This window comes from Rhineura floridana, chromosome 11 (genome assembly GCF_030035675.1).
Source record: "Rhineura floridana isolate rRhiFlo1 chromosome 11, rRhiFlo1.hap2, whole genome shotgun sequence".
NCBI lineage: Eukaryota > Metazoa > Chordata > Lepidosauria > Squamata > Rhineuridae > Rhineura > Rhineura floridana.
The window spans coordinates 61,531,451-61,553,795 of NC_084490.1; the positions used below are offsets into that span (position 1 = coordinate 61,531,451).

A 22,345-nucleotide genomic window follows, 5' to 3' on the forward strand; every position below is an offset into this window, starting at 1 on the left:
AATAATAAATAAATAAACTTCATTCACCCCACCCAAAATTTGGAATCATGCCACTTTAAGCTGTTTTGCAACTGTATATACTTGTTTTATGGTTATTGGCTTTTAAAGGGATTTATTTCTTATTGAGAGCTGTCTTGGTCTCCAATCACCAACCCTACCTCACAGGTTTGTTGGAAAGGACACACACACACAGAGGTGTAAAAATATACCCCATATAATAGTTTATTGTCAAACAAGTTGGTCATTGAGGAACATTTTTAAAAAAAATCAGTATTAGTTTCCTACATAATAAAAACTGTGACACCTAGGTAAACCCTGCCTAATTGCTTTAAAAATAGGATTGGAGGGGAAGAGAAAGATTTACAACACAAACACAAGTCTGTGCTATGTTCACTCAAAAGTCCCATTAATTTACAGCACAATCCTAACCATGTCTACTCAAAAGTAAGTCCTAATGGAGTTCAATGGGGTTTACTCCAGGTACATGGGATTAGCATTGCTTTACTCCCAGAAAAGCAAGTATTGGATTAAATACTTTCATATTTCATAGCCCAGGGTCTGACTCTTGCACACAAGAGGAAAAAACAACTTTAAGCCATATTACTTACGCAAACTGCAAAATCTCAAATCTCACAACCCTGGCTTCATTTATTGGCTACAATCCTGAAAGGGAGGGGTTAGAGCCAGAGCTTGGAAAAGTTACTTTTTTTTATACTACAACTCCCATCAGCCCCAGCCAGCATGGCCACTGGATTGGGCTGATGGGAGTTGTAGTTAGAGCTAGGAGCTGTTATAAAGATCTGTAAAACAGATTTAACAGTCGTGCGGAGGGGCGGTTGACGTTTTGGTGTATATCTCAGGAACCAGACCACCTAGAAACTTAATTTTTTTTTTTAAAAAAAATGAAGCTGTCTGGAGATTCAGGGGTGCTAGCCGGAGAACCGGAGGGGACCCCCAAAAACCAGAGACTGCCCCAAAACTGGAGACCTGGTAACCCTATCTGGAGGTCCTTTCCCTACAAATAGATGTAGCCTCCACATCTACTCCCTCTGCCTATCTTTGACTGTGTGTATGGGTGTGTGTGACTGTTTCACAAGCCATGCTGTGGTCCTCTCTGCCCAGCTGCACATGACTGAGGCCTAGTCTGCAAAGTGAGCCCAGAGAGAGAGAAAGGGCAGGCTAATGTGCCTTCCTCAGTTGTGCTGAACTCGACTCCCCCCCATTTCCTCTTATGCCTTGTATGCTTGCTCCTTCCTGTGTGTGTGCGTATTTTGAGAGTGTATGTGAGTAGTTATGATTAGGTTTATTTAGCTAATTTCCTCACATATATTGTTACTGAGCTAATCCCCACTGATGTCAACAGATATGCATTGGTACTGAGCTATTCCCCATTGAAGTGTTAAATGTGTATATTTTGATTCTGTGTGTATATAAATAAATATCCCAATGTTTAAGATCTGTATGAGTGTAAATTACTGGGTAAATCTGCCGACGCACTATTGCCAATGTCTAAAGATCCTAATTAGCAAGACTTGTAGAATGTGTGAATGTGAAACAGGTGTCTACAAAGGAGTCTTGCTAACACATCTATGTCAGTGAGTGAGTTAAAATCTTTTTATTTCAGAGCCACTCAGCTCAGGACATCCTTGGCCTTCAGCCCAGCTTCCATTCCCCAGCCCCTCCCACTGGTTACACGCTGTTCTGGCAACTGGGACCTTTGGTTTCCCTTGACTGCGTTACTTCCTGGGAATTTATTATTTTCTTTTGTTTGTCAAGAAAACCTCCCTAAACCCTTCCCTGTTCATATCCCTGTAGAAATCACACTGCCTTCTCATCAACTGTCTGTTTCTCACCACTAAAGCAATCCTAGCCAGGGAAAGGTAAGCCATCATTTCCCCATTCATCAGTTTAAATGTTGTTGCTTTACAAAGCTGGTGTCTCTTCTCCCCAGTAATTGCTTCTTTGGTGACCTTGTTGAGACGGGGCAGGGTGGGAGTTTCTGTGAAGTAGGCGATGCTCCAGTTTGGGGTGCGTTAAGATTCTGACATGGAAAATTTGACAAAAAGTTGACATTTGAAAGCTGTAAAAACAATGAGGAAAGAGGTACCTTGAGCAAGAGATCCCTGTGTTACTCCTTAATGAGTTACTTGAAATCTTTAAGGTTGCAATTTTGTTAGATTGATTCCTGGAGGATAGGGCTAAGCCTATATTCTCCAACAGCTGCCCAGGCCCTCCTGGGGAGATTGTGAAGGCTGGGGCTTTGGGACTGATCTGTGGCTACACAAAGACAACTTCTGTGCATGGGGAGAAGGGGAACACTCTTGAGTTGGTTCTGACAAGATGGTTGAGATTTTTGTGCATGTATCTTTAAAAAGCTCACTTCGTCTTTTGCCTGAGTCATCCTGGAGATGTCACTCACTCACCATTTAACTCAAGCAGAATTGTTCTAGAATGGCTTTTCGTTGGAATAAGGATTGCTTGGTATAGCTGATTGATTTCTGACTCTGGGAGCTGAACTACACATGTACCCTGAACCTACATATAAAAAAGACTATGAGAATAGCAGTGGGCAACTTTTACATTTCAGATTGGACAAATATTAAAATTCAAGCTTGCATCCTAACCAACTGTCATCTGAATTCAGAAAGAGTTTGAATTCAGCTGAATTTGGCTAGCAGAAAGGCAGTTTTTAAAAGGCTCCCCTTGTGTTGCAAACTCTCCTATCTGTACCTTCAATATCTACATGAAACAGCTGGGGAAAGGTGGGGCTTCCCCCATCCACCAGTATGTGGATGGCACTCAGCTCTCTCTTTTCCATCTCATCAACCCAGGAGCCTTGAGGCAGTTTTGGGCTAAATGAAGTGCCTTGAGGCAGTTTTGTGGGGGAATGAACTGAGGCTTAATCCAGATAAGATGGATGTGTTATGGGTAGAGAAATAGGCCTCTCGAGATGGAGAGTTGCAGTTGGTTTGGGTGGTGGTTGCTCTCCCCCTGAAGGATGCCTTTAATAGCTTGGGACTCCTCCTGGACTTGAAGCTAACTGTGGCAAGGAGTGCTTTTTATAGCTTCAGCTGATTTTCCAGATGTGGCCTTATTGAGAAAGAATGGACCTTGCCTCAGTTATCAAGGTGTTAGTGGCTTCCAGGCTAGATGCACTGTATGTGGAGCTGCCTTTTGAAAGTGGTTAAAAAATGTCAACTGGCAAATTTATTTATTATTGTTGAAACGTTGATCAGTCATTCACATTATAAAATATCAGAACAGTGCACAGAAAATGAAAAATAGGTATAAAATATATCCCAGATATATAATTAGAATTACAGTACAACACCAGAAGATAATCAGTAGGCAAATTTTTTAAAAGTCAGAAGAGTCTTGGGTAAATTTAAAAAAGTCTTAAGCATGCATCTGAAAGAGGAAATTGTTGAATCATGCTTTATCTCAGATGGTTATGAGTTCCACATTAAAGGGGCCACAACACTGAATGCCCTACTATTGGTGGACACAAGACATATAGCTGGAACTCTTGGTACCGCCAAGATACCATGGGAAAATAATGGCTAGGTAGGGATGTAAAGGAAGGGGTGGTCTCTGAAGTAGCCTGGTCCCAAGTTGTTTTAGGGCTTTGTAAACAAGTAACAATACCTTGCACTTGTCCCAGTAGCATATAAGCAGCCAGTGCAGCTGCTTCAGTATAGATATAAAATGCAATATGTTGACAATGTTTAGCTCTAGACAGCAACCTCACAGTAGCATTTTGCGCTAACTGCAACTTCTGGACCAACCTCAAGGGCAGCCCCACACATGGGACATTGCAGCAATGAAGTCAATGCATGGACCACCGTGACCAGATTATCTTTATCCAGAAATGGCTGTCACTGGTGCACTAGCCAAAGCTGGCAGCAGGCACTCGAGTCTTTAGTGACAAAGATGAATCAGTGAGTATCTCCAGACTACAAAACTGCTCTTTCAAATGGAGTGTGAACCTGTTTAGAACATTTCCTGGAATCAGGAACTACCCATCTACAGGGCCTCTGTTTTACTAGTTCATACTTAGTTTATTAGATGTCAACCAGACACCAGCTCAGACGTTACAGGGAAATAGAGCTACCCAGATACTAGTTGGGGCTGGGCAGTTGGAGCACATAACACCTACAGTGTACCAGTTGCACTGGTTACCAGTACAGTTTCAGGTGCCAGTAATGACCTTTAAAGGTCTGAATGGTTTCAGACTAAGTTACCTGAAGAATTGCCTTCACCCTTATCTGCCTCCATCCATATAAACCTGCGTCCACCTTAAGATCATCCTCAGAAGCTTTTCTCAGATGCTTACCAACTAAGACTGCAAGACTAGTGAGTACACAGAACAGGGCCTTTTCAGTGGTCGCTCCATAGCTACCGAGATAATCTCATATGAAGTTAGAGAGGCTCCTTCCCTTGATATTTTGTAATGGCTTTCAAAGACCCATCTTTTTACTGTAGCTTATAAGAACATAGTGTTTAGACCACTCTGGTTTTGGATTGGGCCAAGATCCCTAAGTACATGCATATACATTCATGCATTATGTCTATACTTCACTTTTTCTTTCTACCTCTGTTGTTCTGAGTAGAGCTTCTCTGAGCTTCCCCCTCTGCCCCATAATATCATGGAATGGTCCGATGACATGGAGGGTGGGAAAGATGGTTCAAGAGCTCACCCAGGTGCAAACCTGCAGAAAAACTGCCCTGTCAGACAGAGACTTCTACAGAAAAAACTAGTGATGCTTCCATTCTGTCTGACTGAGTTGGTACCCCTATTCCCCCTCACCTGACCAGGGACATTCATTCCCAGAACTACCCCTCTACTACAGAGTCACATCCAGGGAGAGCAGGAGGCTTTCCAGCTCCACTGGAGCAGATACCTTCAGAATAGGGCATGGGTTTAGGGAGATTTCCTACAGGATGATGGAGCCTGAAAGTAGGACAGGCTCAAGACAACTTGCTGCCTGAGGCAGAGCAGCAAAGGGCAGCCCTGCTGCCCGGCAGTCAAAGCGCATAGTTCCCGAGTTATCTTGACAGCTGTGGGAAGAAATCCATCTTTCCCTCTTCCCAACAGTAAAAATGGACTAATAATAAAATGTGTGCTTCCCTTTCGTGACACCTTGCCCTCCCGGTTATACTGTCCTTGCAGGGGGGAAATAGTGCAGATCAACCAGTCAAATTATGCAGGGCCTTGCAGGAAGTTTTCCAAGAACAGAGATAGTTTTTGCTGTGCCACTGTTGGGGGTGCATTTAGTGCAAGGTAAAAAAAAAAAAAGTCTCCTTGTGCCTGCGGCTGAAAGTCTGGAATCCTTATGAAGGACTCCAAAGGGCAGTGACTCACCCATTGAATGAGGCCCTAAGGCTGCAGTGCTGTATACACTAATCTGGCAGTAAGTTCCACTGAACTCAGCGGGACTTACTTCTGAGGAGACACACTTAGGACTGTGAGCCATCTTATGGTAGAGGCACACTCGCTGTTCTGCCGGTTCCAGTGTGTCCGTCTCTCTTCTGAAAAAGGGGGCACATGGTGCTAGTCAAACTCCACCCCTTTTTACTGTAAAATCTGGTGGGAGCAGCTTGAGTGTGTGTATGTGTTTTAAATTCAGCTTCAAACAGATTTCACAGCTGATGGGCAGATCAGCTCAGTGCCCTTCCAAGGGTGACTACTGGAAACACTTTGCTGTAGGCGACTAGTGTGCTCACAACCTTAAGAACAAGCTGTCTTAAATGGATTCATGCTGTTATTGTTGGCTATCATAGAGCCAGCAGTTGCCCTCACAAACAAGGTAGGAAAGGGTTAAGCTTTATAGGGCCTTGGGCTCATTAGTGGTTACAGCTGCCTGATAGCAGTAACCTGAGTCTTGTTATCTCCCTGGCTCTGCCCAAGAGTAGCTTAACCCTTTCCTACCTTGTTTGTGAGGGCAACTGCTGGCTCTATGATAGCCAACATTCCCCACTTGGCATCACAAATATAACAATCCATATTTTTGCAGGGTGTGGTTACTATGCTATACATAATACATGATATAGTTATAACATGGGGTACATTTTTACATACTTTTTGAGTTCAGTGGGACTCATTTCTGTGCAATCATGTTTGAAAATGGAAATGGACTGCCTTCAAGTCGATCCCGACTTATGGCTACCCTATGAATAGGGTTTTCATGGTAAACGGTATTCAGAGGTGGTTTTACCATTGCCTTCAGTGTGGCGTAGTGGTTAGAGTGTTGGACTATGACCTGGGAGACCAAGGTTCGAATCCCCTCACAGCCATGAAGCTTACTGGGTGACCTTGGGCCAGTCACTGCCTCTCAGCCTCAGAGGAAGGCAATGGTAAACCTCCTCTGAATACCGCTTACCATGAAAACCCTATTCATAGGGTCGCCATAAGTCGGAATCGACTTGAAGGCAGTACATTTACATTTTCCCCTGGCTGAGAGGCAGTGACTGGCCCAAGGCCACCCAGAGAGCTTCATGGCTGTGGGGATTCAAACCCTGGTCTCCCAGGTTGTAGTCTAACACTCAGGGCTGTGGAGTCAGAGTCGGAGTCATGGAGTCGGAGTCAGGAGCAATTTTGGGTGGAGTCGAAGTCAGTAGAATTGTACCGACTCCGACTCCTTCATAAATGGCACATGTATATTAACTAGTAATAACAAATTTACTGTAGTAAAATGGTAGCACAAGGCATTTCACCAGGTGAATCCAGAGCTTGGAAAAGTTACTTGTTTGAACTACAACTCCCATCAGCCCCAGGGATTGGGCTCGTGGAGCTGTAGTTCAAACAAGTAACTTTTCCAAGCTCTGGATTCACGTGGTGGTGATGAAATGCCTTGTGCTACCATTTTACTACAGTAAATTTGTCATTACTAGTTAATATACATTTGCCATTTATGAAGGAGTCATTTGTCATTACTAGTTAATATACATTTGCCATTTATGAAGGAGTCAGAGTCGGACAGTAGAAAAATAGAGGAGTCGGAGTCGAAGGTCTGGCGTACCGACTCCACAGCCCTGCTAACACTGACCCGGGGGAGGGGCAGGAAGGGTAGGAGGAAGAGGAGAGGAGGAGATTGGGTGGATGGGCGCTGGGCAGAGGGGAAGCCCAATCTATTTTAGACCCTGGTTTTATTGGAGACCTCACTTAAACAGCTACAAGTAACATTTTTCTTTCCCCTCCCCAACTCCTGCCATTTAATGTTTAACAATAGCACTTGCATTCTTGATATGTTAGAGCAAAAAACAAACAAACAAACCCCCAAACAGTTGGCCAACCTTCATTTTTAAAGGAATACTCTGAATATTTGCAATTTGCCATTTTAAACTCACTGAAGGCATTGCACCATAATGACTACAGGAATAAAATGGAGTTTGCTTCTGCTGCCCTGATGCTAAACACCTTTACTTGGAAATATGACCCTTTTTGTTGTGGAAAAGGATAATATAGTTTTAAAGTAAAAATAATAAATGAGCATCAGTAACTATGTGCATGCCTGGCCAACTGCCCTGAAGTATAAGATGTTTTTAAAAAGCAAAACAAAGGATGCTGCTGTGACAGGTGCCAGTCCCGGTGGCCCCCGCATACCCATGACCTATGTGGTGGCATGGAGCTTCCTTGCCACTGCCCCCATCATCTGCCACTCTTGGGATGGTCATTTGGGTGCTGTGGACTTTAGCTGCACTAGTGGTCTCCCCACTTGATTCAACAAAGTGTCTGATAATGCAGTTGTACCAGAGATCCTTGCAGATGGCCCATTTGTCTTTTCGTACTTTGATTGCATTGCTTGACTTCTTCCCACAGATGGCCAGCCCAGATGCTTACCTTCGGCAGGACTGGCAGATGGTTTGCGGCGTTCCTATGGTCTGCGCATTCTCTTTTGACTGGGACAGGATCGACAATTTTCAGAGCAGGCCTGATGATATTGTGATCTCCACGTACCCAAAATCTGGTGAGTTCTGTGTCAGGAACAGGACGAATTGACAATGTCCTGTCCTTTAATGGTGCCTAAAATCTGCTGTCTGATGTGGCCCACCTCACTTTGTCTAGCGGTGGGACCATAACCGATCAACGATTATATCCCTGCTCTGCTTTAGTCTGGGAAACATTAGGAGGAGGTCTCCCCCTGCTAATTGATCTGCATTGCTTGTAGATTCAATACTTCTTCAGTTGTTCTCTACATGTGTAAGCATGTAAGGGGGGGGAGCAGTGGGGATAAGTGTGTCATCTTTCCCCCATCATTGTCCTTGTTGCCCTCCATGAGTTGAAGGGCAGTGGTCTGAAGGGGTTCTAAAACGTGCGGTGAGCCTTCAAGAATTGGACCTGGGAGACCAGGGTCCAAATTCCTACTCAGCCATGATGAAGCTCACTGGGTGATAGTCACAGACTATCAGCCTAACCGACCTCACAGGATAAAATGTGGAGGGGGAGAACCATATATGCCACCTCGAGCTCTTTGGGGAAAAGGTGGGATATAAATAAATAAATAAATACAGGAGGCTCCCAACTTGTGGAGGGCAGCAAAATGACAAGGAGGTGCTGCTCTAGCATTTTTGTCCGCACTGCCCCCCTCTTTACTCTATACACTTTGAGAACGCCTGAAGAGGGTGCTCTGTGCAGCCTGTGGTTGCAGCCCTATGCATACTTACCTCTGAGAAAGCTCCACTGAATACAGTGAGACTTGCATCCCAGTCAACATGTATAGGACTGAGCCACATGACTGTCGACTAGGACTATCAGTAGTCCTACTGATACTATCAGGAACTTTTCAAGAACCCCACAGTATGTATCCTATGATTCATCAGCTACTTAGGAAACTCCTATTGATCGTAAGGCATTGCAGAAGATGTTTTGGCAGATATGCTGGGTCCAGTTGGACTTCTGAAAAGTTTACCAGTTTTAGTTTGTTTTGTGTGTTTCCAGGCACTACATGGATGAGTGAAATTGTGGACATGATTCTGAATGACAGCAACCCTGACAAATGCAAACGGGATGCAATTTTCAATAAAGTACCTATGTTGGAATTTGCTGCTCCCGGGAGGATGACATCAGGTACACATTGGAGCTACTTACTGAGAAAACTTGCATTTCAGAGATCTAGCATGAACAGATAAAAAATAAAGGGGTGGAGGAACAAGCAGCTTCCTCTGGCAAATAAGGTTCTGTTCCTTTTCGGATCCCTGGCAAAGTCTCAAAGTCTCTCTGTGCTTCACTTCCATGTCCTCCTGAGGAAAGGGAGAAGAAAAGAATGCTTCTTGTCTCGCACAAGTATGTTTAGATCAGACATTATTTTCAGAGGTTGCTTTTCTCTCTTCATCCATCCAGTGCCCAAAATGGGAGAAAAAGGGCAGTGGGATGGTTTCAAAGAGAAAGTGGGGTGGGGGAAAGAGAGAAAGGGGGGTGGTTAAGCCATTCTCAGTTGCATCTGCTAGAAAAGAAGTGGCATGGCGCCCCGCCCCACTTCTAGCAACTGCATACATCGCAGCACTTTGGCCACTAACTATAGTGATTAGGAGAGGCATGTGCTGAATTGGACCCAGGTCAAAGAAGTCCTATCGCTGCTCTTGACCATCCTTTTGTGCACCTGTAGGATTAACCTGTAGACAATCAAAGAAGAGATGGTGGAGCCTCATGCACTGTGGTGTTGAACCAGAAACAGGTCAAACCATCCTCCAGATATCATGAAGTGATGAGGGCAGGCATGCACAACAACATTTAGTCTAGTAGCATGCCAGCCCCCCCCCCAAAAAAAGTGATTTAGGAGTGTCAAATGCATGTACTGAGCCACCCCAAAAGTACCTGCCAGCAGTTCTCAAAATTAAGCAGTATGTCAGCACGTCTCTCTCTGAGGGTAACTAGAAACAGGAACTCTGCCACAGAGAAAGCTAGAAACCCATTTTCTAATATGACTGGCTATCTGGAAGACTTTCTGCAGCCAGGAAGAATACACTTCCTTGTTTTGCAGATCAGTGAGCAAGCCCTACTGGGAGCTTTTATAGGGATTCATGGGTAATTCCTGAGTTGCTATGACCTATCGGTGCAAGGAAGTTTCAGTGACTGGTAGATCACAGATCTCACTGCAGTTCTCTTTAGCCAAAGCGAAGTGATGATGGGAAAACAGGAAGAATCACTGTCGGTCACTCCCCAGATCACTAATTCAAAACCTGCTGCTACTGACCGTTACTTTTCCAAATTGTTTGTATTACCTAGTAACACTTCTTTTGTTCAACAGGCACAGAACAGTTAGCTCAGATGCCATCTCCTCGCATGGTGAAGACCCACCTCCCAGTCAACCTTCTTCCCAAGTCCTTCTGGGAAAAAGGCTGCAAGGTAATCATCATGGGGACCAATTCTGCAACTAGTTTTGCTGGAGAGCCAATTTTACAAAGTAAATGTGAAGGATGGCAGACCATATCCCCAAGCACTCCCAATTCTCCCATGTAGTCCAAGGCCCCATCTACATTATACATATTGTTGTGCACCTCCCCCAATCTCCGAGCGGTGAGACTTCGGGGGTCCCTGCGCTCATCCAGGGTTTGGTTTCCTTTGGGAAGAAGGTCAGCGGAGACTGCGGTGTCTTTATGAAATATGGTTTATTTATTTACACACATTCCAACCTGAGCTTCAGAATGGAGAGGTTCAATGCATCAGCAGTCTAATATCCAGCTTTTCCATCTGGGTTGCAGGAGGCACCCCAAAGGCTATGGTGCAGAGAGCCAGTCTCTCTCTCTGCCTGCCTTCCAGTTCCCAGTAATTCTCTAGACACAACTCAAACTACCAGCCTCTGCTGGGCTTCAGGGGGGGGGGATGCTCTCCTGAAGAGTTTCAATGACAAAAGGGTCTCCCTGGCCCATTCACCATTGCTAGGCAACTGATCGGCCCATTATCTTACCTGGCCAATCTATTTGGTTAACAAAAGAGAGACTTATCTGACAAGCAGAGTGAGTTCCTCATTCCCAGGCATAGGATTCCAAATCAGGAGCTGGAAAGGGGACTCACAGGGATCATCCATTCCAACCCCCATGCTCATAACAATATAAAGCACTATTATACTACTTTACACAGACACAGCTTTCTCCCAAGAGTTCCCTGGGAAGTGGAACTGATTGTTGAACCACTCTGGGGATTGTAGCTCTGTGAGTGGAATAGGGGTTTTCTAAGAATGCCTACCATCCTTAACAAACTACAGTTCCCAGGATTCTTTGGGGGAAACCATGCGTGTTTAAGTTGGTATGATACTGCTTTAACTATATGGACAGATGGGGCCAAGTCCCGTTGTCACAGATGCTGCCTATTCACATCCTTCTTTTGCTTCTGGGACTAGCAACTGGGGGGCCAGATGTGGCCCAGGAGCTGCCAGTTGCTGAACCTTATACACCAGGCTTTGTGACTCATAGTCACATTCCATATTTTTGTTCTGCCATGACCTTGTCCTCCTGGAGGGAAATAATTGTGCTCTTTCTGTGGTGATATCAGTAGCAAAATTTTAATGGCATGCAGAAGTACTTCCTGTCAAGCGTTGGGAAAATGTACTTGAATTGATATAGTGACTTCCTTAGAGAATCTTCTTCAAACAGGGATGGGCACCCTTCAGATGTTCATTTCCAGCTGCCATCAGAACTAGCCAACATGGTCAATGGTCAGGGATGATGGGAGGTGGAGTCCAACAACATCTGGAAGTCCACAGATCCCCTACCCTTGTTTTAACATCTGAAAACCTTAAAACCTGAAAAGGCCAAGAAGTTATGCTCAATGCTATTTTCCACTGAAACAAATAGAAATTGAGTAGTGGGGGGCGAGTGTAGTCCCTTAGTAACTGGGAAAGGGTTATTTTAAACTAGAGATTGGCAACTGGTGGCCCTTAGGCCAAACCTAGCTTCTAGAAGTGTTAGCTGGCTCCCACAGTTTACAATCCAGACTGATGCATACTGATGCCTAGCTTTAGGTGGAATGTAAAAACTGCTCTGCTTCACTAGGGTTTTGATGAATTTTAAATTCCACTCTCTGGCTTTGTTTTAATAATAGTTTTGTTCTGTTTTAATTTATGTTTCTTTCTGTATTGTTTTTATATCGTATAAAACAATATGGACCTTTGTGGGCATAAAGGGAATTAATAAATTCTACTAGTAGTACTTCCATTGTTTTGTATCTATTGCTCTTCTTGCTTTCAAAAGAATAAAGAGTCTTCAAGCACCTTAAAGACTAACCAACTTACTATTTGCTGGTCTTTAAAATGTGTAGAAAGGTGGGGGAGAAGTTCCAAAAAGAATCAAAACAAAGAAAATAGGCTCTGGTGCTTACTGGTGCAAGACTTTTACTTAGTTCTATGCATTTCTATACAATTAAATACTCCTCCTTCAGGAGCTGTAAACAAACATAATGGACAACATTTGTACAGACTTAATGGACAAGATTAATACCCCATAGCTACCCCTTGATCTGTGGATATTTTTTATTAAATGAAAATTAGTTTTTTTCACAATGGAGACCATAGAAACTATAGTAGTTGTAATTGTTGACAGATGCCAGGCTGGCCATGTGGTGTCTTAGATACAGACTGCATTTATACTGAAGATAAATGGCTATGTGAGATTTAGAATAATTTAGGTTTCCACGATTTCATGTTTAAAGTGTCAATCCTGAGTAAATTTTGCCTGTTGAATACTGCATAATTTTTTTAAAAAAAGGTTTGACACAGTCTATGCAAACCTACATTTGGAGTTTTTATTTTAAGGAGTATTTGGATTCATGTATGCAAACATTTTTATGGTATGACTGAATATGATCCAATATTTTTAAGAATAGTTGTATTAATATGGTCCATTATCTCTGTTTATAGCTCCTGAAGGAATCTTTTGCTCCAAAATATGTAGAGCTAAAATACAAGTCTCGCACCAGTTTGCAATGGACCCTGTTTGCCTCTTTGAGTCTTTAAAGTGCTACAGGAATCTGTTTTGGGAATAAACCAAGGAGTAAAACACATGAAGCCCTCTGGAAATTTTCTGCTGTCGTTGTCACTCCGCTTTCCTCTCCTCTGGTCTCTCTTCATCTCTTCTTCCCACAACTGTCACCAGTAATCTTCTTCTGACTCCTTTTGACTTTTCCTTCACATACTACGCCCCTCTCTTTACTCACGTTGTCTCCTCATAGAGGGCATTACATCAGCCACTCTACCAAGATTCCCCATTCCTGGTCAATGACAAGATCAGTTATGGTAGATAAGCTTCCCTAAAAAGCAGCCCGCCCATTGACTGTGTTGTTCCCCTGAAATATATAGCTGCAGGGGAATATCATCCATTACTGGGGATGGAGTGATAGTGAAGTAACAGGTTTGGCCTGCATCATCCTAACTGAATTTCATGTGTGCTGTAGAACTCTTCCTACAGCCCTCTGAGAGGCCCAGGTGCTCCCTGGTGGGTATTTGGTGTTCCTTGGCAAAGAAGGCCATGCGGTATCAGTTCTATGAAGGTAGAAAAGGTGAAAATCCACTGCCTAAAATGAAAATAATTTTGTTTTTGAAACTGTGGATGGATCCTGCTGTCAAAACCTGGGCAACTTTTTACTGGTTTAGTCTCATCAACAGTGAAAACTACTAGTACAATTTGGATCATCTTTTTTCTTCTTTCCTCCTATGAAGATGATCTATGTGGCTCGCAATGCAAAGGATGTTGCTGTCTCCTTTTACCACTTCGACTTAATGAACAAGCTACACCCTGAGCCAGGCCCCTGGGACAACTACCTGAAGAAATTCATGGCAGGAAGAAGTGAGTCTGGCCATCAATTTGTGACTGTATATAGTTGGAAGTTTCACTTTTCCAGGAAACATGAAGTGTGTTTGCACTTGCAGACAATATGTTTGCTGTTCCCTAGAAGGACAACTACCCAAGTCAAATCCAGGTAGTCATCTGTTTTATTGAGTACATGAGGAAAGTTCTCCCTCTGTTTGGAGAAATAGTCATGATTGGGAAGCCATGCATCTGAGTGATGTGTTTACATCAGGTGGGTGAAAATCCACATGTCATTTTTAGAGCAGTGAGGCTGATCTGGAAGTGTCCTCACTGTGTTCAAATTCACACATACCTTTCCAAGGTTGAGCTCTTGGGGGAGGGGATTCTCTAAGTTTCAAACAAAAGGTGATGTGCACAGCGCTGATTGGCTAGTATTAGTTTCTCCATTATGTCACTAAGACTTCAATCAGTTTTTCATTTTAAAAACTTTCCTATTTTAATTGTCTGTATTAATTGTATGTAAACCACTTTGGGAGCCTTTTTGGCTGAAGTGTGGGGTACAAATACAATAAATAAATAAATAAAATGAATAGACAAACATTTCCTACTGATTTTAAAAATAAAAACTGGACATCCATTATGAAATATAGTGGGAAGGAAAAGTCTGATTGCAGAATCACCTGCTGATTTGCTACGCACACCTGTCATGTTAGCTGCAAAGTTGGGAGAAAGCTCTGTTTGCACCAGAGCTGAAGAATTTACGGTGTGTTCTGTTTTTATATTACACCCATCATCATCCAGGTGTTAAAACTATAGGAATTCAGCTTTTGTGGATTACGCTTATTTTTGTAGATGTAGTTGATCCACAATTTTCATGCAACAATGTACAGTGGACTTCAGTGGAGTTAGGTTCTGATTTCATAATCATTTTCACCTTTGGCAGCTACAGTTTTCAATGAAGTGTGAGTAATGGTGTCATAAGTGGAACTGGTCATGCACATGCTGATGCACCGAAATTAGCCTATACTGACATATGGCTAATCTGTTGTGATATTGCTGTGCAAAAAGCTGATCCAGAGTAACAACAGATCATGCACAGGCCTGGCTCAGCAAGTGCAACTATAAGTCAGCACAGGCTGTTGGAAAACTACTGTTACTGCAGGCTGAAATAATTGTGAGAATAACAACACTTAGGCCCCATCTGCGCCATACATTTAAAACACTATTATACCACTTCAAACTTTAAACCCCAAAGAAGCCTGGGAACTATAGTTTGTAAAGGATGCTGAGAGTTGTTAGAAGACCTCTGTTCCCCTCACAGAGCTATAGATCTCAGTGTTCCCTGGGAAGAGGGATTGATGGTTAAACCACTCTGGCTGTTTAAAGTAGCATGATACTGATTTAAATGTATAGTGCAGATGGTATTTTTATAACACCTTGTGAGTGTTAAGCTTTATGTGCATTATTTCAGTTTTTATAGCTACCCTGTAAGGTGGGTCAGCATTATTATGTCCATTTTGTGAATGGGGAGTTGCGGCTGAGGATAGGGCATTTTGCTTAGCAAATTTGTAAGTGAGATGGGATTTGACCTGGGGACTTCCCAGCGCCCATCTTAGCCATTAGGCCCTTGTACTATAAGATGTAACTTGGTATGTTTTTTTTTTCCAACCATCTTCCCACTTTATAGTATCTCCTTATCTCTTTCTCAAAACCTAGTGGCTTTTGGCTCCTGGTATGACCACGTGAAAAGCTGGTGGGATAAGAGGAATGATCACCCTATGTTATACCTGTTTTATGAGGATATGAAAGAGGTAAAGGGCAGCAGATACATACTTGAGGTCATTTTATGTGACATGATGGAACAAACAAATCTTACAGGTGATGTATAGATTTTTTTTCCTGTAAAAAAATCTTAAGAGTTGCCTTTCTGGCTCAGACTGAGGGCCTATGTAGTCCAGAGCAAAAATAATAGGTGCCCTTTATTTTGTCCCCTGTGGGATTTTATATATCCAGCAAAGCTTACTGAAAGAGGAAGTGCTCGTCTAATACCTGAGAACCATAAAAATGCTGATGCATTTCAGTATGGAACTCCCTTCCAGTTGAGCTCAGACAGGCCTTCTCTCTGTTGAACTTCTGGCACCTACTGCAGACTTTTATTCCAGCAGGCATTTTAATTGAACTCTGGCTTTATAGTTTTAACTGATTTTTACTCCTTCGTATGGTATTCCTTCTACACTGCTTAGAGACTATTATAGTTGAGTAGTATATACATTGTCTAAAAAAAATGATATCACTGTCCATAGGATCCAAAACGTGAGATAAAGAAAGTAATACATTTCTTAAGAAAGGACCTGGCAGAATCAGTTGTGGATAAGATTGTCTACAACACCTCCTTTGAACAGATGAAGGACAATCCTGCCACAAACTACAGGATGGCTCCATCTGCTGTGATGGATCATAGTATCTCTCCATTCATGCGCAAAGGTAAGCATTTGCATCCTCTCCTCTCACCATCATTCCTTAGCCTTTGATTAAGGCCATTAATTGACCATTAACGGATCAAGATTTTTTATTAATTAACCACCGCACTTTAACTTATTTATTTATTCCAATAGGAATAAATAGACAGTTCTCCCAAAGTAGAAAGTAGAGTTCTCCAAGGTTTGGTATTGGGACCTGTGTTTTTTAAGTTGTTCATAAATGATCCAGAGTTAGGTGTGAACAGTTAGGTGATGAAGTTTGCTGATGATACTAAATTGTTGAGGGTTGTTAAAAAGGGATTGCGAAGAGCTCCAAAAGGACCTCTCCAAACTGAGTGAATGGGTGGTAAAATGGCAAATGCAATTCAATGTAAACAAGTGTAAAGTTAGGCAGATTGGAGCAAAATATCTTAATTTCACATATACACTCATGAGGTCTGAACTGGCAGTGGCTGACTAGGAATGAGACCTTGGGGTCGTAATGGATAGCTCGATGAAGATGCCGACCCAGTGTGTGGCAGCTGTGAAAAAGCCAAATTCCATGCTGGGGATCATTAGGAAAGGTATTAAAAATAAAACTGCCAATATCATAATGCTGTTATACAAACCTATGGTGCGGCAACATTTGGAATACTGTGTGCAGTTCTGGTCACCTCACCTCAAAAAGTATATTGAGCTGGAAAAGTTCAAAAAGGGTGACCAGAATGATCAAGGGGATGGAGCGATGAGGAAAGGTTGCAGCATTTGGGGCTTTTTAGTTTAGAGAAAAGGTGAGTAAGAGGTGACATGATACAGGTGTATCAAATTATGCATGGCATGGAGAAAGTGGATGGGGAAATGTTTTTCTCCCTCTCTCATAACGCTAGAACTCATGGACATCCAGTGAAGCTGAATGCTGGAAGATTCAGGACAGATAAAAGAAAGTACTTCTTATTTATTTATTATCTGATTTATATCCTGCCCTTCCTCCCAGCAGGAGCCTAGGGCAGCAAACAAAAGCACTAAAAACACTTTAAAACATCATAAAAACAGACTTAGAAATACATTAAAACAAAACATCTTTAAAAACATTTTTTTTAAAAAAAGCTTTCAAGGCATCTTTTTTTAAAAAAAGTTTAAAAACATATTAAAAAGCAATTCCAACACTGACGCAGACTGGGATAAGGTCTCAACTTAAAAGGCTTGTTGAAAGAGGAAGGTCTTCAATAGGCGCCTAAAAAAATGACAGAGATGGTGCCTGTCTAATATTTAAAGGGAGGGAATTCGAAAGGGTAGGTGCCGCCACACTAAAGGTCCGTTTCCTATGTTGTACAGAATGGACCTCCTGATAAGATGGTATCTGCAGGAGGCCCTCACCTGCAGAGCGCAGTGATCAACTGGGTATATAAGGGATAAGACGATCTTTCAGGTATCCTGGTCCCAAGCTGTATAGGGGTTTGTACACCAAAACTAGATCCTTGAACTTAGCCCAGTAGCAAATAGGTAGCCAGTGCAATTCTTTCAGCAGCGGGGTGACATGTTGGCGATACCCTGCCCCAGTGAGCAGTCTCGCTGCTACAATTTGCACCACCTGCAGCTTCTGGACCAACCTCAAGGACAGACCCACATAGAGTGCTTACAGTAATCCAGCCTGGAGGTTACCAGTGCATGGACAACAGTGGTCAGGCTATCCTGGACCAGAAACGGCTGCAGCTGTCTTACCAGCCAAAGCTGGTAAAAGGCACTCCTAGCCACTGAGGTCACCTGGCCCTCTAGTGACAAAGATGGATCCAGGAGCACCCCCAGACTATGGATCTGCTCTTTCAGAGGTAGTACGACCCCATCCAAAGCAGGCAACTGACCAATTATCTGGACTCGGGAACCACCAACCCACAGTGCCTCCATTTTGCTAGGATTCAGACTGTTTATTGGCCCTCATCCAGCCCACAACCGAATCCAGGTAGCGGTCCTTAGGCCAGGTAGCTGTCCAAGGCTTACATGGCCTCTCCCGATTCAGATGTTACAGAGAAATAGAGCTGGGTATCATCAGGGTACTGCTGACACCTCGCCCCAAATCTCCTGATGGCTGCTCCCAAGGGCTTCATATAGATGTTAAACAGCATGGGGGAGAAGATGGTACCCTGCGGCACCCCACAGCACAGCTGCCAGGGAGCCAAAAGATAATCACCCAATGCTATTCTCTGAAAATGACCTTGGAGATAGGGTTGGAACCACTGTAAAACAGTGCCTCCGATACCCATCTCACCAAGTCAGCCCAGGAGAATGGTATCAAAAGCTGCTGAGAGATCAAGTAAGAGTAACAGAGTCACACTCCCTGTCCTTCCGATAAAGGTGACCCTCAGGGCGACCAAGGCTGATTCAGTCCCACAACCAGGCCTGAAACCAGACTGGAACAGGTGAAGATAATCTGTTTCATCAAAGAGTACTTGCAATTGCTGCACCACAACCCCCTCAATCACCTTCCCTAAGAAGGGTGTCTTTGCAACCGATCGGTAATTGTCACAGACCAATGGGTCCAGGGTGGGGTTTTTTTTAGGAGCGGTCAAATCACTGCCTCTTTCAGGGCGGCTGGAACCACTCCCTCCTGCAACAATGCATTGACCACACCCTGGATCCACTCGGTCAAACCCCCTTGGCAAGCTTTCATAAGCCAAGAAGGGCAAGGGTCAAGAGGACACGTTGCTGGCCGCATCCTCGCAAGCACCTTGTCTTCCCACAGTGCACAGTTAAGCTATGGAACTTACTCCCAGAGGAGGCAGGGATGGCCACCAACTTGGAGAGCTTTAAAAAAAGGATTAGACAAATTCATGGAGAATAAGGCTATCAGAGGCAGTAAGCTTCTGAATACCAGTTGCTGGAAACCGCAGAAACGAGTGCTCTTGTGCTCAGGCCCTGCTTGCAGGTTTCCCACAGGCAACTGGTTGGCCACTGTGAGAATGGGATGCTGGACTAGATGGGCCATTGGCTTGATCCAGCAAGCTCTTCTTATGTTCTTAAATGAGCAATAAATCTGAGCAGTACAAAAACTTCAATATTGGTGCCTTTGTTGGAAGGAAAGGCCATCTTTATTTATATCCTTTTCATTTCCTATTACAGCAACACACTAGAACCAAAGTAGTCTCAAAAAGTATTACCTCCCATCGGATTACAATTGTTTTTTACCCTTTTACATCTCTCTCTCCTGATTTCAGCTTGAGTTGATTAATCTACCAGTGCTAAAAGTTCTCAATTGCACTTTTTAAATACTCTTCTCCCTTGATCTTTGAGAGTCCATGGGTATCTGATTCATATTTTTCTGTCTTCTAGGAATTGCTGGAGACTGGAAGAATCACTTTACAGTGGCTCAGAATGAGACATTTGATGAAGATTATAAGAGGAAAATGGCAGACACAACACTGCTATTCCGAATGGAGATCTGAAGCTCCCTGTGTTTGTGATGGAACTGCTGCTGTTCTGTAGTTCCATACAGAACCTACCTGTCATTTAGTAGAGATTTTGGACTCTCGAGAGTGTCTGCTTTTAATTAAAGAGAAAAAGCAAGCTGCTGACCAGGATGGTTGTGGAATATGTCCGTAGCCCTCTCCTCTGCATCATTTCTCCTTACCTCACTTTCTGCCACAATTCTGCTTCTAAGAGCAGCTTGGGAGATAACTGGCTACAGGAGGGTTAAGCAGGCCCTTCCTTTGATGTTCTCCCTGCTCTCAATAGCAAGCTGCTCTTCATTTTTAAAGAAGTCAGGGAAAGAATAATTCAAGGAACTTCCAAATGTTAAAAAAGGCATCCCATCATATTTTAGGCAGAAAGCATTATTATACAAAAATTTAGTATACAACAGACATATGTGGCAGCTTTTAGTCATATTTGAGAATACTGTGTTGATTTGGATAATGTAATTTGAGTAGTTTGATTTTTCTTGTTGCAAAATCTAGTCTTTCCCCCCTCACAGAGTACTCAAGCAATCCTAATTATGAACAGTTTTATAAGTCAATATAAGTTTATCTTTAGTTTCCTAGTACTTCACATAAATTGTTCCAGCGGCAATGATCATGAGGAAGAAGAACTTATCTTGTTTCCTTGGAACTGCTCCTTTAAGATAGGTCAACAAACAACTCTAGAACAGATGTCAGATCATTTATTGAATGTAATTTTGATATTCAGAACTGTTGGCTTTAGCACAAGTTTCTTGGAAGTAAAAATGTATTCCAGGCTCAACACATTGCGGAACAAATCCTTTCTCAGCAGTATAAATATACAAATAACATACATGGGAAATGAGATTTGTTCCAAAACATCTTTTCCTTTTTATTTTACTTGTACATTTATAGTGCCCTTGAGGAAGGAACGTAAGTGCAGCCCTGCTAGATCAGTCCAAAGGCCCACCTAGTCCAGCATTCTGTCCTCACAGTGGCCAACTAGATGCCTCTAAGTAGACAACAAGAGTGATGTTCTTAATTTCCCCACCTACTTGCTTCATATGAATTTGCTGTTTGTCTGTTCTGACCAGCAGTGGCTTGCCAAGGTCACAGGTCCAAAATGGATGGGTAGGGCAACTGCATCTATGGCCCCATCTGCACTGTACATTTAAAGCAGTATTATACTACTTTAAACAGTCACAGCTTTCCCCAAGGAATCCTGGGAACTGTAGTTTGTTAAGGATGCTTAAGGGAGACATGTTAAGAGACCACCATTCCCCTCACTGAGCCACAGTTCCAGAGTACAGTAGGGCCCCACTTTACGGCGTTCCGCTTTAAGGCGTTCTGCTGATGTGGCAGCTTTTGTTTTTAATTTAAAAGCTATTTTCTTCTCTTTTGTGACGTTTTGTGCCGTTTTGACGTCATTTTAGCGCGACGCAGCCCATTAAAGTCAATGGGGTTCCGCTTTACGGTATTTTCCGCTTTACGGTATTTTCCGCTTTACGGCGGGGGTCCAGAACGGAACCCGCCGTATAAGCGGGGCCCTACTGTAGTTTAACAGTCAATCCCTTTTCTGAAGGAACTCTAGGAATTGTAACTCTATGAGGGGAATAGGAGTCTCCTAACCTTAACAACGCTCACCACCCTTAACAAACTAGTTGCCAGGATTATTTGAGGGGAGCCATGGCTTTTTAAAGTGGTATAATATTGCTTTAAATGTATAGTGCATATCAGGCCTATATTAAACACATAATTGTCTCCTTCACATGTAAAGCTAGGTTGGGGTCTAATCCTCACAGAGAAGGCGAGGAGGGAAGCAAAGCTCACGCCACCACTGTACCTCTCTGTAGCTTTTAAGCACTCTTCCCCCACCCCTAGCTTGGCTTTATGCTCATCTACACAGGGGTTTAGTGTGTGTGTGTATGTGCCCTGCGTCCAGCGGAAGCTCTGGGCCAGGCGGGACACAGTGGGATCTCGTAGGGGACACCCTCGCCTTTCCTGGAGTATATGATTTGTCCTGGCCCAGAGCAGATTTTGGGGTGTGTACCCCCAGTTACTTATTTTTTCCTGTATGTTTTTGTCTGCTTTGGTTTTGGATAGATGCCCTCCTATGTGCCCCGGACCCAGCAGATGCTCTGGGCCAGGCAGGATGCAGTGGCATCTCGTAGGGGACACCCTCCCTTTTCCTGGAGTATATGATTTGTCCTGGCCCAGAGCAGATTTTGGGGTGTGTACCCCCAGTTACTTATGATTTATGATTTTATGACATCATTATGTATTTATGATAATATCGGGATCCTGATGATTTTGATTGTATAAATTTATTGTCAGTCTTGATGGGGAGAGTCTCATGATTACAGTGATATATCATACAGGGTACCCCATTATATATTTTGGGGTTCAGGGGCATATTAAATTCGGCTTGACGTTTCTGTAACTGTCAACTTTTCTTCTTTGTTAGTGATTGAACTTTCACACAAATAAGGAACTGGGAACTGGGAACTAGGAACCAACTTCAGCGTCGTCCAGTACGGTGGTGTCAAGGTCATATGATTTGGACAATGTGTAAAGATTGTAGGACATGGGCTCTAGATGTGTAGACCCCTAAGTAAACATGGGGGTGCAACATGTGGACATCAGTGGGCTTGTGATAGGAGAAGGCAGCACTATCCCAAACCGCCACTGTGCATTCATTTACAGAAATCTACT

At 43.2% G+C, this 22,345-nt stretch overlaps 1 protein-coding gene across 1 annotated transcript; it reads left to right on the forward strand.

Annotated features, from left to right (window-relative positions):
• Positions 1–1,604: 1,604 nt before the first annotated feature.
• LOC133366390 (sulfotransferase 1B1-like) lies at positions 1,605–22,073 on the forward strand. The gene is made up of 8 exons (XM_061589435.1): positions 1,605–1,880; positions 7,820–7,967; positions 8,939–9,067; positions 10,248–10,345; positions 13,653–13,779; positions 15,460–15,554; positions 16,047–16,227; positions 19,530–22,073. The coding sequence occupies exons 2-8, from the start codon at positions 7,820–7,822 to the stop codon at positions 19,640–19,642; spliced, it is 891 nt and encodes a 296-aa protein (XP_061445419.1). The 5' UTR covers positions 1,605–1,880; the 3' UTR covers positions 19,643–22,073.
• The last annotated feature ends 272 nt before the right edge of the window (positions 22,074–22,345 follow it).